Raw genomic sequence first — 14166 nt, forward strand, 5'->3', positions numbered from 1 at the left:
TAAGTGGTATCAGAGCAGGGATTAGATTTCCTTGGGATAGTAGATGAAACGTAATATTATACGTAAGATGTATATACTAGTAATCTATTCACATGTGTGTATTTTATATAGGATGGAGGCGTTAAGAGAAAATGCTGCTGGCCCAACTGAGTTAATAGAGTTTGTGCAGGGTCATGATTCAGGATCAGAACATCAGGGGTTAGAATCCCAAAATAGAAATGCCCCATAACCAGAAATAAACCCTTTTATGCAACAGTTTATGGAAATGATGCAGAGGATGGCTCCATCGCCACAATCACAACTACATGATGCAGTTATTGATAAAAATTATGAAATAGTGAGGAGACAGGGGGCAAAGGTATTTCCCGGTACAAATGACCCTGCTGAAGTAGAAGAATGGCTGAGGAACACGGAAAGGGTGTTAGACAGAATCGAGTGTACTTCTGAGCAAAAGTTGAGGTATGCAGTGTCCCTACTGGAGAAAGATGCCTTAGATTGGTAGGAAACAGTCCCAGGGAGTTGGAACCGACCCGCCACTTTGACATGGAATGACTTTTTAAAAGAATTTGCTGACAAATATACTCCACTAGTCTACAGAAATCGTAAGAAAGTTGAATTCCTTGAATTAAAGCAAAATGATCTATCTGTCGCTGAGTATGAGCTGCAATTTGTAAGATTGCCAAAATATACCGCAGAAGAAGTGAGTACTGATGAATTGAGAAGAGACAGATTTGAAAGGGGGTTGAGAATTGAGATCCGCGAGAAAATAGCAATTAAACCTCCGAGTTATGGTGCGCTGCTGGAAGCGACACTGAGGGCAGAAGAGCGTCAATTGAAAGGAGTTCTACTGAAGGTAAACGAAAAAAATTGACAGGTAACTTGAATCTACAGCGGGACAGAGTGGTGCATTTTCTTTTAGGGGCTCTGGTCCGCAGAGAGGTTGGTTCAGAGGCCGAGGAATGAGTCAAACTAGCAGGTCTTCTTCAGTATTTTCGAGTAGAGGCGGGCCTACTTCGGTTAGATCTGGAGCAAGACCAGGTCTAGCCAGATCATTCGGTGGAAGATTTATTCCCTCTTGTGCTAATTGCGGTAGGAGACATATTGGTGAATGTTGGGGAGTTCAACCAATTGTATGTTACCGTTGCCATCAACCAGGACACATTATCAGGGACTGTCCTACATGGAGGGATAGTTCCAGATGACCTCAGACTTCAGAGTTTAGCAATGTGGGGGAAAACACACAACGGGTAGATACGAGCAGAGGACGAGGTAGAGGTGGTCGACGTAGCGGGAATCTTTCCATGACGTCAATAGGACAAAGTAGTCAGTCTCAACCACAAGCTAGGGTGTATGCAATCACAAAAGAACAAGCTCCTACGGCACCTGAGGTTATCACTGGTTCCTTCTCTATTTGCGATTTTAGTGCACATGTATTGATTGATCTAGGATCTACTTGTTCATTTATATCACGTGATTTTGCATCTCATGTACATGCTAAAATAGAACCATTTCGACATGATTTACATGTGTCTATGCATGCTGGTGGGTTTGTATTAGTGAATACGGTGGTGAGATCTTGTCTAATAGTGGTGGAGGGTGTTACTTTATATGCAGATCTGGTTCTAATAGACCTTAGGGAATTTGATGTCATTCTGGGGATGGACTGGTTAGCTAGTAATCATGCTTTAGTGGATTGTCAAACAAAAGAGGTGATGCTTGAAGTCAATGGGCAGATGAAGACGGTTATAGTGGGGGAAAGAAAAGTGATACCTAACTGCTTAATTTCTGCTGTGACCACTTTTAATCTGATTAAAGAAGGGTGTGAGGCGTATCTAGCCAGTGTGCACGATACCATGAAACTTAGTCCGGGTGTATTAGATGTTCCAGTGGTGAGGGAATTTCCTGATGTTTTTCCTGATGAATTACCTGGACTACCACCTCATCGAGAAGTAGACTTTGAAATAGATACTATTCCTGGAGCGACACCTATTTCAATTGCACCGTATAGAATGGCTCCGTCAGAATTGAAAGAATTGAAGAAGCAGTTGGAAGAGCTATTGGATAAAGGGTTCATCCGACCTAATATTTCACCGTGGGGAGCACCAGTATTATTCGTAAAGAAGAAGGATGGGAGTATGAGATTATGTGTCGATTATAGACAGCTGAACCGAATCACAATCAAGAACAAGTATCCTCTGCCACGGATTGACGATCTGCTTGATCAGTTAAAGGGTGCCACTGTGTTCTCTAAAATTGATTTGAGGTCAGGATATTGGCAACTACGGATTGAGGAAGAGTCAATCCCAAAGATAGCTTTCAGGTGCAGGTATGGCCACTATGAATTTGTCGTTATGCCATTTGGATTGACGAATGCCCCTGCAGCTTTCATGGCTCTGATGAACAAGACGTTACAACCATTCCTTGATCAATTTGTGATTGTATTTCTTGATGATATTTTGATATATTCGAGTAGTCCCGAGGAACATGAACAACATTTACGGACAATTTTACAGATCCTGAGAGAGAAACAGTTGTACGGTAAATTCAGCAAATGTGAGTTTTGGATGGAGGAAATTGCTTTTTTGGGGCACGTTGTTTCCAAAGAAGGGGTACAACCTGATCCAGCAAAAGTTATGGTTATTTTAGAATGGGAACCACCTAAAAATGTGTCGGAGATCCGGAGTTTTCTGGGATTGGCTGGTTACTATAGATGATTTGTAAAGGACTTCTCTATAATCGCAAAACCTCTGACGTACTTGTTGAAGAAGAATGCACCATTTAATTGGACTGACAAATGTGCTTAGAGTTTTGAGGAGTTGAAAAAGAGACTCACTTCAGCACCTATCCTTGCTTTGCCGTCTGGGGATGTAGGATATGTGGTATTTACTGACGCTTCACGACAAGCACTTGGGTGTGTTTTGATGCAGCATGGGAGAGTTATAGCTTATGCTTCGAGGCAGTTGAGGCCACATGAGATAAACTATCCAACCCATGATCTGGAATTAGCAGCCATAGTACATGCATTAAAGATATGGAGGCATTACTTATATGGGGAGACGTTTCAAATATTTACAGATCACAAAAGTCTAAAGTATATCCCAACACAGAAAGAATTGAATTTGAGGCAAAGAAGGTGGATGGAGCTTTTGAAAGATTATGACTGCACCATTGACTATCATCCCGGGAAGGCAAACATTGTAGCAGATGCTTTGAGTAGAAAGACGGTGGACCAACTTGTGGGTATGATTTGCTATAACATGGAGTATTTGACTGCCCTCAGAGCTATGGATGTACACTTTAGCATTGGTGGTGATATTCTACTGGCTACGATACAAGTGAAGCCCTCTCTCAAGGATAAAATTAAAGATGCACAGGCTAGAGATCCATATCTACAGAGGATGAAAGCTAAGGTGAAAAAAGGAAAGAGCCATCAATTTATAATCCAAGAAGATGGCACATTGTTCAATGGAAAACGTATATGCGTACCGAACGTAGAGGAGTTGAGAATGGAAATTATGCACGAGGCACACTACGCACTGTATGCTATGCATCCTGGCAGTACTAAGATGTATCGAGATTTGAGACCTTATTACTCGTGGCCAACAATGAAGAAAAATGTGGCAGAGTTTGTAGCCAAATGTTTAACTTGTCAGCAGGTAAAAGCAGAACACCAAGCAACAGCTGGAAAACTTCATCCTTTGACTATACCTGAATGGAAGTGGGAAAAGATTACTATGGATTTTGTCATTGGGTTACCACGTACATTCAGAAGATATGATGCTATTTTGGTGATTGTTGACAGACTGACTAAATCGGCACATTTCCTACCAATCCGTCAAAATGATTCCTTGGATGAGTTCGCCGAATTATATGTTTCAGTGATTGTGAGATTACATGGCATTCCTACCTCTATAGTTTCTGATAGAGATCCTCGATTTACTTCTCATTTCTGGGGAAGCTTGCAAACGGCTCTAGGTACAAAATTGCATTTCAGTACAGCATTTCACCCTCAGACCGATGGACAGTCAGAAAGGATGATTCAGACATTGGAAGATATGATGAGAGCCTGCGTAATTAAATTCAGAGGGAACTGGGATGATCATCTACCACTGATAGAATTTGCTTATAATAATAGTTTTCATTCCAGTATTGGTATGGCTCCATATGAAGCCTTGTATGGAAGAAAATGCCGAAGTCGGATCTGTTGGGATATAGAAGGATTGAGACAGCTTGAAGGGCCGGAGTTAGTTCAAGAAACAGTGGACAAGATAAAAACAGTTAAAAAGTGTTTGAAAGCAGCACAGGATCGGGAGAAAAGTTATGTTGATAAGCATCGTAGAGAGATGGAATACGAAGTGGGGGAAAAAGTCTTTCTAAAAGTATCACCATGGAGAGGAATCTTGAGATTCGGGAAGCAGGGAAAGCTGAGTCCACGATATATTGGGCCATATGAAATTCTGGAGCGAGTTGGACCACTAGCCTATCGGTTAGCAGAGGACGAAATTTTTATTAGGAGGGGAGAATTGTGACGCCCCAAATATTATAATACATGATTGTAGGATTAATTGATAAATTTTTGTGAAATATAGTTAATTAGCCACTAAATTATGGGTCATAATGGAATATAATAACACTTGAATGAATTAAATTGCAGTTCGTTATAATATTTTGGGATAATTTTTATTAATTAAGAAAATTAGGAGGGACGTAAATGGTATTTTGAGAAAAGTTTAATTAAATAAATAAAATAATAATAATAATAATAATAATAATATATATATATAAAATATATATTACAAATAATATACATGTGTAAATAACATAGGTATATATATATATAAAAAAGCCAAAAAGAAAAAAAAAAAAGAAGAAAGGAAGGAAAAAGGTTTGGGGGTGGGCCCTCACCCACCGCCCCACCCCCCTACATATATATATGTGTGAACCAAATACACAATCTCACAAATTGTAAAATCTGCAATTTTCCTTCTCTGTTCGACAATCCGCGGCGGGAGGTAAGTTTTTATTTTAATTTTTATTAATTTATATAATTATATTATTTAATTAGATCATTTATTAAATTTTGATTATATTAAGCGATGTACCATTTAATCGGAATATTTTACGGGTTTGGCTATTTAAAATAGTGTCTAATTAAATATAGAATCGGGTATAAAAATGATGTCGTTGGTTAATTAGATTATTAAATTCGTTAGATTTGAATATTGCTATAGCTAATTTATATAATTCCATCGGAATTGTTAACTAAATATGCAATTCTACGTATTGTTATTCAATTAAATTATATAATAGCGAGAAATTGATAAGAAATCCATAGAAATATTTCGAAAATTATATTTAATAAATGATATGCTAATAATGAGGAAAAACGAAGATTTGTACTTCGATAGAAGTGGAATATTAAAGAATTATTAGAAATTGTACAAATAATATTTAATATTATTTTAAAAGAAGTTACGATATTCTCGATATATTAACTATATGTGGTATAAATCATTATAGTATACGGGGGTAGAGTTAAAGACCGAACCACTACCTATTGGATAGATAAGCGTTGTGAGGTTGAGGTACAGTAAATAATTAGTATTATCTATATATGTTCTTTTTATTTGTGGTATTACTGTATATGACTTTTTGGTTCATGCTGATATTGTTTTATCTGAAAATATATGCGTGGTGAACGATTTGAATTGATTGATGGCATTGTGTACGTGGAATGAGAAAATATGTTGAATATCATGTTTGTTGTATGTTGTGTTGTGGGTGTCGGAAAAATGAGAATGTAATGATATATTGTTTTACGTTACTAGTTGCTTACAAGAATGGTGATATGTGGAAATGAGGGAGTGGTGAAAATTGAATATAATTGTGGCGTGAATACCCCTTGATGTGTTGAAAAGCCTATAAGGCGAAATGAAATGAAAAGAGCTTTGATGTGATATGAGAAAGAAATAAAATGAAAAGAGCTTTGATGCGATATAAAAAAGATGTGATGTGAAAAGAGCTATGATGCGAAATAAAGAGCTATGATGCGAATTGAAAGAGTTATGATGCGAAATGAGATTGATGAACCGGCTGTCAAGGGGATTCACTTAATTTTATATAACGGTGAGCTTGAGTTGACGGGAAAAACACGATATCACCTTCTGGTAAGCAAACTAGGAAAAAGGAAGTTTAATTGATTATTTTATTGTGAGATAGCTATGTGATGTACTACAATTGATTATGAAGGAGTTAAATTCACTGTAATCCATGCATGTTGCCTACTTGTCCTATTTGGGCTGTGTTTGATATACATATATAGATAGGACTGATTATTTACTTACTGAGTGGCAGGCTCATTCCCCTGTTGACAGTTTTTTCAGGAGTAGACTGTGAGGTATCTGACTGTTGAAGAATAGATCTACGCACTATATTCAGGCAGGTCGGGCCAGTATGCTGTTTTCTCCTCTTGTCAGTTAGAGTACAGATCATATTTTGTTGTATAGAGGGAACGTAAGCATGGAGATTACTTGTGGTGTTTGATATGTATATATATAATGTTGTGGGTTGATAATACCTATTATGACGTGTTGGGATTACGTATGCAAATTGATTAAATGATTATGTGCAAATGTATATATATGAACACAGGGATTACTATAATTATGACGTTTAGGGTAGATATAGCTCTTGTAGCGAAGGGGGTGCTACATTAAGTGGTATCAGAGCAGGGATTAGATTTCCTTGGTATAGTAGATGAAACGTAATATTATACGTAAGATGTATATACTAGTAATCTATTCACATGTGTGTATTTTATATAGGATGGAGGCGTCAAGAGAAAATGCTGCTGGCCCAACTGAGTTAATAGAGTTTGTGCAGGGTCATGATTCAGGATCAGAACATCAGGGGTTAGAATCCCAAAATAGAAATGCCCCATAACCAGAAATAAATCCTTTTATGCAACAGTTTATGGAAATGATGCAGAGGATGGCTCCATCGCCACAATCACAACTACATGATGCAGTTATTGATAAAAATTATGAAATAGTGAGGAGACAGGGGGCAAAGGTATTTCCCGGTACAACTGACCCTGCTGAAGTAGAAGAATGGCTGAGGAACACGGAAAGGGTGTTAGACAGAATCGAGTGTACTTCTGAGCAAAAGTTGAGGTATGCAGTGTCCCTACTGGGGAAAGATGCCTTAGATTGGTAGGAAACAGTCCCAGGGAGTAGGAACCGACCCGCCACTTTGACATGGAATGACTTTTTAAAAGAATTTGCTGACAAATATACTCCACTAGTCTACAGAAATCGTAAGAAAGTTGAATTCCTTTAATTAAAGCAAAATGATCTATCTGTCGCTGAGTATGAGCTGCAATTTGTAAGATTGCCAAAATATACCGCAGAAGAAGTGAGTACTGATGAATTGAGAAGAGACAGATTTGAAAGGGGGTTGAGAATTGAGATCCGCGAGAAAATTGCAATTAAACCTCCGAGTTATGGTGCGCTGCTGGAAGCGACACTGAGGGCAGAAGAGCGTCAATTGAAAGGAGTTCTACTGAAGGTAAACGAAAAAAATTGACAGGTAACCTGAATCTACAGCGGGACAGAGTGGTGCATTTTCTTTTAGGGGCTCTGGTCCGCAGAGAGGTTGGTTCAGAGGCCGAGGAATGAGTCAAACTAGCAGGTCTTCTTCAGTATTTTCGAGTAGAGGCGGGCCTACTTCGGTTAGATCTGGAGCAAGACCAGGTCTAGCCAGATCATTCGGTGGAAGATTTATTCCCTCTTGTGCTAATTGCGGTAGGAGACATATTGGTGAATGTTGGGGAGTTCAACCAATTGTATGTTACCGTTGCCATCAACCAGGACACATTATCAGGGACTGTCCTACATGGAGGGATAGTTCCAGATGACCTCAGACTTCAGAGTTTAGCAATGTGGGGGAAAACACACAACGGGTAGATACGAGCAGAGGACGAGGTAGAGGTGGTCGACGTAGCGGGAATCTTTCCATGACGTCAATAGGACAAAGTAGTCAGTCTCAACCACAAGCTAGGGTGTATGCAATCACAAAAGAACAAGCTCCTACGGCACCTGAGGTTATCACTGGTTCCTTCTCTATTTGCGATTTTAGTGCACATGTATTGATTGATCTAGGATCTACTTGTTCATTTATATCACGTGATTTTGCATCTCATGTACATGCTAAAATAGAACCATTTCGACATGATTTACATGTGTCTATGCATGCTGGTGGGTTTGTATTAGTGAATACGGTGGTGAGATCTTGTCTAATAGTGGTGGAGGGTGTTACTTTATATGCAGATCTGGTTCTAATAGACCTTAGGGAATTTGATGTCATTCTGGGGATGGACTGGTTAGCTAGTAATCATGCTTTAGTGGATTGTCAAACAAAAGAGGTGATGCTTGAAGTCAATGGGCAGATGAAGACGGTTATAGTGGGGGAAAGAAAAGTGATACCTAACTGCTTAATTTCTGCTGTGACCACTTTTAATCTGATTAAAGAAGGGTGTGAGGCGTATCTAGCCAGTGTGCACGATACCATGAAACTTAGTCCGGGTGTATTAGATGTTCCAGTGGTGAGGGAATTTCCTGATGTTTTTCCTGATGAATTACCTGGACTACCACCTCATCGAGAAGTAGACTTTGAAATAGATACTATTCCTTGAGCGACACCTATTTCAATTGCACCGTATAGAATGGCTCCGTCAGAATTGAAAGAATTGAAGAAGCAGTTGGAAGAGCTATTGGATAAAGGGTTCATCCGACCTAATATTTCACCGTGGGGAGCACCAGTATTATTCGTAAAGAAGAAGGATGGGAGTATGAGATTATGTGTCGATTATAGACAGCTGAACCGAATCACAATCAAGAACAAGTATCCTCTGCCACGGATTGACGATCTGCTTGATCAGTTAAAGGGTGCCACTGTGTTCTCTAAAATTGATTTGAGGTCAGGATATTGGCAACTACGGATTGAGGAAGAGTCAATCCCAAAGATAGCTTTCAGGTGCAGGTATGGCCACTATGAATTTGTCGTTATGCCATTTGGATTGACGAATGCCCCTGCAGCTTTCATGGCTCTGATGAACAAGACGTTACAACCATTCCTTGATCAATTTGTGATTGTATTTCTTGATGATATTTTGATATATTCGAGTAGTCCCGAGGAACATGAACAACATTTACGGACAATTTTACAGATCCTGAGAGAGAAACAGTTGTACGGTAAATTCAGCAAATGTGAGTTTTGGATGGAGGAAATTGCTTTTTTGGGGCACGTTGTTTCCAAAGAAGGGGTACAACCTGATCCAGCAAAAGTTATGGTTATTTTAGAATGGGAACCACCTAAAAATGTGTCGGAGATCCGGAGTTTTCTGGGATTGGCTGGTTACTATAGATGATTTGTAAAGGACTTCTCTATAATCGCAAAACCTCTGACGTACTTGTTGAAGAAGAATGCACCATTTAATTGGACTGACAAATGTGCTTAGAGTTTTGAGGAGTTGAAAAAGAGACTCACTTCAGCACCTATCCTTGCTTTGCCGTCTGGGGATGGAGGATATGTGGTATTTACTGACGCTTCACGACAAGCACTTGGGTGTGTTTTGATGCAGCATGGGAGAGTTATAGCTTATGCTTCGAGGCAATTGAGGCCACATGAGATAAACTATCCAACCCATGATCTGGAATTAGCAGCCATAGTACATGCATTAAAGATATGGAGGCATTACTTATACGGGGAGACGTTTCAAATATTTACAGATCACAAAAGTCTAAAGTATATCCCAACACAGAAAGAATTGAATTTGAGGCAAAGAAGGTGGATGGAGCTTTTGAAAGATTATGACTGCACCATTGACTATCATCCCGGGAAGGCAAACATTGTAGCAGATGCTTTGAGTAGAAAGACGGTGGACCAACTTGTGGGTATGATTTGCTATAACATGGAGTATTTGACTGCCCTCAGAGCTATGGATGTACACTTTAGCATTGGTGGTGATATTCTACTGGCTACGATACAAGTGAAGCCCTCTCTCAAGGATAAAATTAAAGATGCACAGGCTAGAGATCCATATCTACAGAGGATGAAAGCTAAGGTGAAAAAAGGAAAGAGCCATCAATTTATAATCCAAGAAGATGGCACATTGTTCAATGAAAAACGTATATGCGTACCGAACGTAGAGGAGTTGAGAATGGAAATTATGCACGAGGCACACTACGCACCGTATGCTATGCATCCTGGCAGTACTAAGATGTATCGAGATTTGAGACCTTATTACTCGTGGCCAACAATGAAGAAAAATGTGGCAGAGTTTGTAGCCAAATGTTTAACTTGTCAGCAGGTAAAAGCAGAACACCAAGCAACAGCTGGAAAACTTCATCCTTTGACTATACCTGAATGGAAGTGGGAAAAGATTACTATGGATTTTGTCATTGGGTTACCACGTACATTCAGAAGATATGATGCTATTTTGGTGATTGTTGACAGACTGACTAAATCGGCACATTTCCTACCAATCCGTCAAAATGATTCCTTGGATGAGCTCGCCGAATTATATGTTTCAGTGATTGTGAGATTACATGACATTCCTACCTCTATAGTTTCTGATAGAGATCCTCGATTTACTTCTCATTTCTGGGGAAGCTTGCAAACGGCTCTAGGTACAAAATTGCATTTCAGTATAGCATTTCACCCTCAGACCGATGGACAGTCAGAAAGGATGATTCAGACATTGGAAGATATGATGAGAGCCTGCGTAATTAAATTCAGAGGGAACTGGGATGATCATCTACCACTGATAGAATTTGCTTATAATAATAGTTTTCATTCCAGTATTGGTATGGCTCCATATGAAGCCTTGTATGGAAGAAAATGCCGAAGTCGGATCTGTTGGGATATTGAAGGATTGAGACAGCTTGAAGGGCCGGAGTTAGTTCAAGAAACAGTGGACAAGATAAAAACAGTTAAAAAGTGTTTGAAAGCAGCACAGGATCGGGAGAAAAGTTATGTTGATAAGCATCGTAGAGAGATGGAATACGAAGTGGGGGAAAAAGTCTTTCTAAAAGTATCACCATGGAGAGGAATCTTGAGATTCGGGAAGCAGGGAAAGCTGAGTCCACGATATATTGGGCCATATGAAATTCTGGAGCGAGTTGGACCACTAGCCTATCGGTTAGCAGAGGACGAAATTTTTATTAGGAGGGGAGAATTGTGACGCCCCAAATATTATAATACATGATTGTAGGATTAATTGATAAATTTTTGTGAAATATAGTTAATTAGCCACTAAATTATGGGTCATAATGGAATATAATAACACTTGAATGAATTAAATTGCAGTTCGTTATAATATTTTGGGATAATTTTTATTAATTAAGAAAATTAGGAGGGACGTAAATGGTATTTTGAGAAAAGTTTAATTAAATAAATAAAATAATAATAATAATAATAATAATATATATATATAAAATATATATTACAAATAATATACATGTGTAAATAACATAGGTATATATATATATAAAAAAGCCAAAAAGAAAAAAAAAAAAAGAAGAAAGGAAGGAAAAAGGTTTGGGGGTGGGCCCTCACCCACCGCCCCACCCCCCTACATATATATATGTGTGAACCAAATACACAATCTCACAAATTGTAAAATCTGCAATTTTCCTTCTCTGTTCGACAATCCGCGGCGGGAGGTAAGTTTTTATTTTAATTTTTATTAATTTATATAATTATATTATTTAATTAGATCATTTATTAAATTTTGATTATATTAAGCGATGTACCATTTAATCGGAATATTTTACGGGTTTGGCTATTTAAAATAGTGTCTAATTAAATATAGAATCGGGTATAACAATGATGTCGTTGGTTAATTAGATTATTAAATTCGTTAGATTTGAATATTGCTATAGCTAATTTATATAATTTCATCGGAATTGTTAACTAAATATGCAATTCTACGTATTGTTATTCAATTAAATTATTTAATAGCGAGAAATTGATAAGAAATCCGTAGAAATATTTCGAAAATTATATTTAATAAATGGTATGCTAATAAAGAGGAAAAACAAAGATTTGTACTTCGATAGAAGTGGAATATTAAAGAATTATTAGAAATTGTACAAATAATATTTAATATTATTCGATATATGAACTATATGTGGTATAACTCATTATAGGATACGGGGGTAGAGTTAAAGACCGAACCACTACCTATTGGATAGATAAGCGTTGTGAGGTTGAGGTAAGTAAATAATTAGTATTATCTATATATGTTCTTTTTATTTGTGCTATTACTGTATATGACTTTTTGGTTCATGCTGATATTGTTTTATCTGAAAATATATGCGTGGTGAACGATTTGAATTGATTGATGGCATTGTGTACGTGGAATGAGAAAATATGTTGAATATCATGTTTGTTGTATGTTGTGTTGTGGGTGTCGGGAAATGAGAATGTAATGATATATTGTTTTACGTTACTAGTTGCTTACAAGAATGGTGATATGTGGAAATGAGGGAGTGGTGAAAGTTGAATATAATTGTGGCGTGAATACCCCTTGATGTGTTGAAAAGCCTATAAGGCGAAATGAAATGAAAAGAGCTTTGATGTGATATGAGAAAGAAATAAAATGAAAAGAGCTTTGATGCGATATGAAAAAGATGTGATGTGAAAAGAGCTATGATGCGAAATAAAAGAGCTATGATGCGAAATGAGATTGATGAGCCGGCTGTCAAGGGGATTCACTTATTTTATATAACGGTGAGCTTGAGTTGACGGGAAAAACACGATATCACCTTCTGGTAAGCAAACTAGGAAAAAGGAAGTTTAATTGATTATTTTATTGTGAGATAGCTATGTGATGTACTACAATTGATTATGAAGGAGTTAAATTCACTGTAATCCATGCATGTTGCCTACTTGTCCTATTTGGGCTGTGTTTGATATACATATATAGATAGGACTGATTATTTACTTACTGAGTGGCAGGCTCATTCCCCTGTTGACATTTTTTTCAGGAGTAGACTGTGAGATGTCTGACTGTTGAAGAATAGGTCTACGCACTATATTCAGGCAGGTCGGGCCAGTATGCTGTTTTCTCCTCTTGTCAGTTAGAGTACAGATCATATTTTGTTGTATAGAGGGAACGTAAGCATGGAGATTACTTGTGGTGTTTGATATGTATATATATAATGTTGTGGGTTGATAATACCTATTATGACGTGTTGGGATTACGTATGCAAATTGATTAAATGATTATGTGTAAATGTATATATATGAACACAAGGATTACTATAACTATGATGTTTAGGGTGGATATAGCTCTTGTAGCGAAGGGAGTGCTACAGTTTTAACGCATTTCGATAACTAATTGTATGATGAAAATAGCTCGTTTGATTTTTGAAATTAATTCGATGATTCAAGCATGTGAAAAGTTGAAATTTTCTATATTTATGTGTTTTTTTGTTGTTTTATGTTAAAACACACAAAATATAGGAAAAAAATGGCAGCAACACTGCCGCTCTTGGGGCACAGTGTTCACCCGACTAGACTTGAGCAAGCAAGGGAGCCTGCATGTGCGGAATCTGGCAGAGAGCAAGCGCGCGTGTGAGCAACCTGCAATGCAGCCACGCGCACGAATGCTGGGAGAGGGTCAGAGCGCACACGCAGGCAACAACGATAGTGCATGCTACAGGGCTGACAACCAACGACTGGGATGTTTTTTTCCCCTAGCTCGAAGATTTGATTTTCTGGAATTTTCTTCAGTTTTAGTTAACTGTTTTAATTTTTTTGGGACAAAATTGAATTTTTTCTAAAATTAAAATTGCATAACTAAATGGCCAATGCACCTATTTTTTTATCATCCTTTTGATTGCAAATTTCCAGCTTGTGTTTTCTTCGTAAAATTAATTTTCTTTATATTGGATATCCTGGAGTATAATATTACATGGGATGTATATTATGTGAGGTATGGATGAATGATCTCGGAGCCCCACGAGCTTTTGTAAGTTTGAGTTTATGGTTCGGCTCGTATGCCTTGTAATGTTTCTTCTCTCCCTCTCGTTTTTAACCTTGAAACAATGAGGCCTGCTATGTCCCTCCTTATGCATTCCCCCAACTTCTGATTGGGATTTT

At 37.9% G+C, this 14166-nt stretch overlaps 2 protein-coding genes and 1 long non-coding RNA gene across 3 annotated transcripts; all 3 read left to right on the forward strand.

The window, feature by feature from the left end:
* The first annotated feature begins 265 nt into the window (after positions 1 to 265).
* On the forward strand, positions 266 to 1296 carry LOC148787170 (uncharacterized). Its single transcript, XM_088883511.1, is given in 3 exon segments — positions 266 to 418; positions 503 to 872; positions 874 to 1296. Coding segments are annotated over 3 exon segments (852 nt in total). The 3' UTR covers positions 1203 to 1296.
* A 6718-nt stretch (positions 1297 to 8014) lies between these two features.
* On the forward strand, positions 8015 to 8692 carry LOC148787171 (uncharacterized). The gene has a single exon (XM_088883512.1). The coding sequence runs from the start codon at positions 8015 to 8017 to the stop codon at positions 8690 to 8692; it is 678 nt and encodes a 225-aa protein (XP_088739638.1).
* Positions 8693 to 11569: 2877 nt separating this feature from the next.
* On the forward strand, positions 11570 to 13348 carry LOC148787172 (uncharacterized). The gene is made up of 3 exons (XR_016066654.1): positions 11570 to 11723; positions 12210 to 12274; positions 13050 to 13348. It is a non-coding gene; the product is annotated as an uncharacterized LOC148787172 (long non-coding RNA).
* Positions 13349 to 14166: the final 818 nt, after the last annotated feature.

The sequence above is a fragment of the Sesamum indicum genome, linkage group LG8, assembly GCF_026168435.1.
Source record: "Sesamum indicum cultivar Baizhima isolate 11 linkage group LG8, ASM2616843v1, whole genome shotgun sequence".
Lineage (NCBI taxonomy): Eukaryota > Viridiplantae > Streptophyta > Magnoliopsida > Lamiales > Pedaliaceae > Sesamum > Sesamum indicum.